General features: G+C 71.3%; 1 protein-coding gene across 1 annotated transcript in view; it reads right to left on the reverse strand.

The window, feature by feature from the left end:
* Positions 1 to 2,778, reverse strand: part of LOC101621396 (neurogenic locus notch homolog protein 1-like) — an 82,711-nt gene that overhangs the window by 30,488 nt on the left and 49,445 nt on the right. Inside the window, exon 8 of the mRNA XM_012721177.1 lies at positions 1,605 to 1,741. Coding sequence (XP_012576631.1) covers positions 1,605 to 1,741 — 137 coding nt within the window. The remainder of the gene's footprint in view (positions 1 to 1,604; positions 1,742 to 2,778) is intronic.

Genomic DNA, 2,778 nt, shown 5'->3' on the forward strand with positions numbered 1-2,778 from the left:
GGCTGCGGCGGGCCGCGGGGGGCCAGAGGGCTTTCTGAGCGTCACGGCGGGGGACTGCAGGGCTGGGGTTCACCCGCCAGCGGGGCTCCCGAAGCCGGCACCTCGGGCTGGCCGGCTCGCATCAGCTGACCCTCGGGCGCCACAGCAGTCCCAAACCGCCCCCGGGCCCCTCATGCGGCGCCGCCCGAGGGGGCGCCTTGGGGTGACTTCCGTCCTGACGCCTCAGTGGACCCCCGGGGTGCACAATGGGGTCTCTGTGGCCGGCTCCGTGGCCAGCGCGGGCGGGCGTCCCGCCAAGGAGGAGGGGCCCAGGCTCCGGGGAGGGGGCCGAGAGGCCCGGCTCGGGCGGCAGGACGCCCCCAGAGCCCAGGTTTGGGGTGGGGCGGGCACGGCACGCTGGCACCTTCTCCCCAGACCGATCCAGAGGCCGCCACGGCCTGTCCCCCGACACCCCTTCGGCTCCCGCGGCAGACGCTTCGGCGCAGGAAGGCCCCGCGCGGCCCCAGAGACGGCTCCCGCCGCGGACCCTCGCCCCACCGGGCACGGAGACCGCCCCGGGCACCAGCGCGGCCTCTGGGAGCCGCATAATTAATCACAGCGCATTAATCCGCCCCGACAAAGGGCCTGCACCGCCTCTGAACCCCAGCTGTCGGCCTCTGAATGAAAGGGAGCGAGATTTAGGGCAGGGAGCGGCGCGAGGCTTCTGGGAGGAGAAAAGGCCCCGAAAAAGCAGAAAAAAAGCGGTGGGTGCTCATTAGCATCTCACAGACACAACCGCCCTGTCCAGTGAACCGCTCCGGACCTGCTTAATTGGCTGGGGGGGCAGCAGGCCGGCTGGGGTTGTCTGGGGGACGGCTCCCCAGCCGTTGGAATGAGGGCGCGGACCGCCGCCGGGGTGGGGGCTCCCTCCTCCTCATTCCCGTCAGGGAGGGGCTCAAGTTGAAGGGTGCCCCAGCTCGGGGCAGGCAGGGCTGAGCCTGCACCCCCAACACTCAGGGTGGCAGCAGAGGCCCAGGCCGCCCCAGGGCCCGCAGGACAGGTGGGACTGAGTGGCCCCAGGACAGGAAGGAGCCCCCCCACACCCACCTGCGGCGAGCCCCCGCCCCTGCGGGCATGGGGGGCAGGCTCCAGGCCTGCCGTTTCTGGCTGGGAGGCGCCACCTGGCCAGGAGCGGCGCTCACCTGCACAGAGGCGCCACCTGCCCAGAAGAGGTGCGCACCTGCCCACGAGGTGCTCACCTGTCCAGAAAAGGCACGCACCTGCCCACGAGGTGCTCCCCACGTGGCGGAGGCTGGGGCCTGGGCCTCCCCACAGTGGCCCCGAGTCCCCCTTGACAGGTCAGCTGTTCCTAGGGACCTCAGGAAGAATCGGGGTGCTGGGGTTGGCAGCCAGCACCCCAGGAACCCGAGGTGGCCCGGGGCGTGTGGGACCTCCAGGGCCGCCCCGCTGCTGAGCGTCATAATTGCTGGTGATTAAGTAATTGCCAGACTTTGTCCAATAAAAGTAGCACGTGACGCGCCCAGCCTCCTGGGCCATCTCCAGGAGACAATGGCCCTGTGTTCTGTCCCGGCCCTGCAGCTCGGCAGAAGCCGCGGCATACTCACAGGCAGGCCTCGGTGCCGTTGGCCAGGACCTGGCACTCCCCGCCATTCAGACAGCTCTCTCCGGGCTGGGAACACCGCAGGCCTGGGGGAGGGGCGGACAGGGTCAGCGCCTGCGGGCTGGGGCCCAGGAAGCCCACCTGCGGGGCCCACCGCGAGTGGGGCCGGGGCCAGGGCAGAGGCGGCGGGCGCAGGTGGCAGGTCTGCCGGCCAGGGCTGAGGGGCCGCCTCACTCCGCACCCCTCTCCCCCTTCCCTGGGGAGCCGGGCTGGGCCACGCAGCGGCCTCGATTGTCTGGTGAACGCACTCCGCCGGGCGGGCTGGGGCTGGGGGCGCGGCCACCCTGCTCCCCCCCCCCGTGGGAAAATGCGACAGCTGCAAGCCTGCGCCCCGCCCCGCCGACAGAGCCGGCCGGGAATCAGAGCAGCCCATTGTGGCCGCCTCGGCTGGGGACTGCCCTGGGGACCGGCGCCCCGCCTCACCCCGCTCCCCAGGGCACCTCCAGGGAGCTCGCCGGGGAAGGGGACTGGCACGCTGTCGGGGAGGAATTCGACCCACCGCCGGGGAGGGCTCAGGGGAGCAGGCCCCTCCCTCCAGGCTGTGTAAATTAAGCCCCCCGCTGCCCGCTGCCGAGGCGCCCGGAGGGGGGTGACAAGGCACTCCATCCAACCTCTGGGTGTGGGGGGCTGAGTCTCACCCCAGCTGGCAGGGGCAGCGAGGCGTTAGTCACGGCTAGAGCCCTGCCGAGGGCAGTGGAGCCAGGAACAAGTTCCCCTGCGCCCCCCGCGCCCCCACCGGGCTTCCACACTTGAACTCCAAGAGTGAAAGTCCCACCAGGCTCAGGGGGCCTTCCCCACACCCCACTCGGGCTGTAAGGCGGGATGGGGGCGCCGAGGGGAGCAGAAGCGGACGGCGGCTCTGTGCCAACTCTCCTAACCCGGCAGAGGCCGCCGCTGCCCACCGCGCCTGGGTCCCGCCGGGCGCGCGGGCAGGAAAGGCGAAAGCGACGCCCGGGCCCCACTCTCGGCGCCCCAACATCCGCCCCCGGCTCGGGCCAGAGGCGAAGAAAGAAGATAATGGCCCCAAAGAGTAACAGGAAACCAAAACCAACTCGATTCAAACCGAAAAGTAGCAGGCAGCTCCGGCCCGCCCGCCCGCCGCGCGGCGAGCCCCACGC

The sequence above is a fragment of the Condylura cristata genome, unplaced genomic scaffold (assembly GCF_000260355.1).
Source record: "Condylura cristata isolate star-nosed mole 26May11 unplaced genomic scaffold, ConCri1.0 scaffold00006, whole genome shotgun sequence".
Classification (NCBI taxonomy): Eukaryota; Metazoa; Chordata; class Mammalia; order Eulipotyphla; family Talpidae; genus Condylura; species Condylura cristata.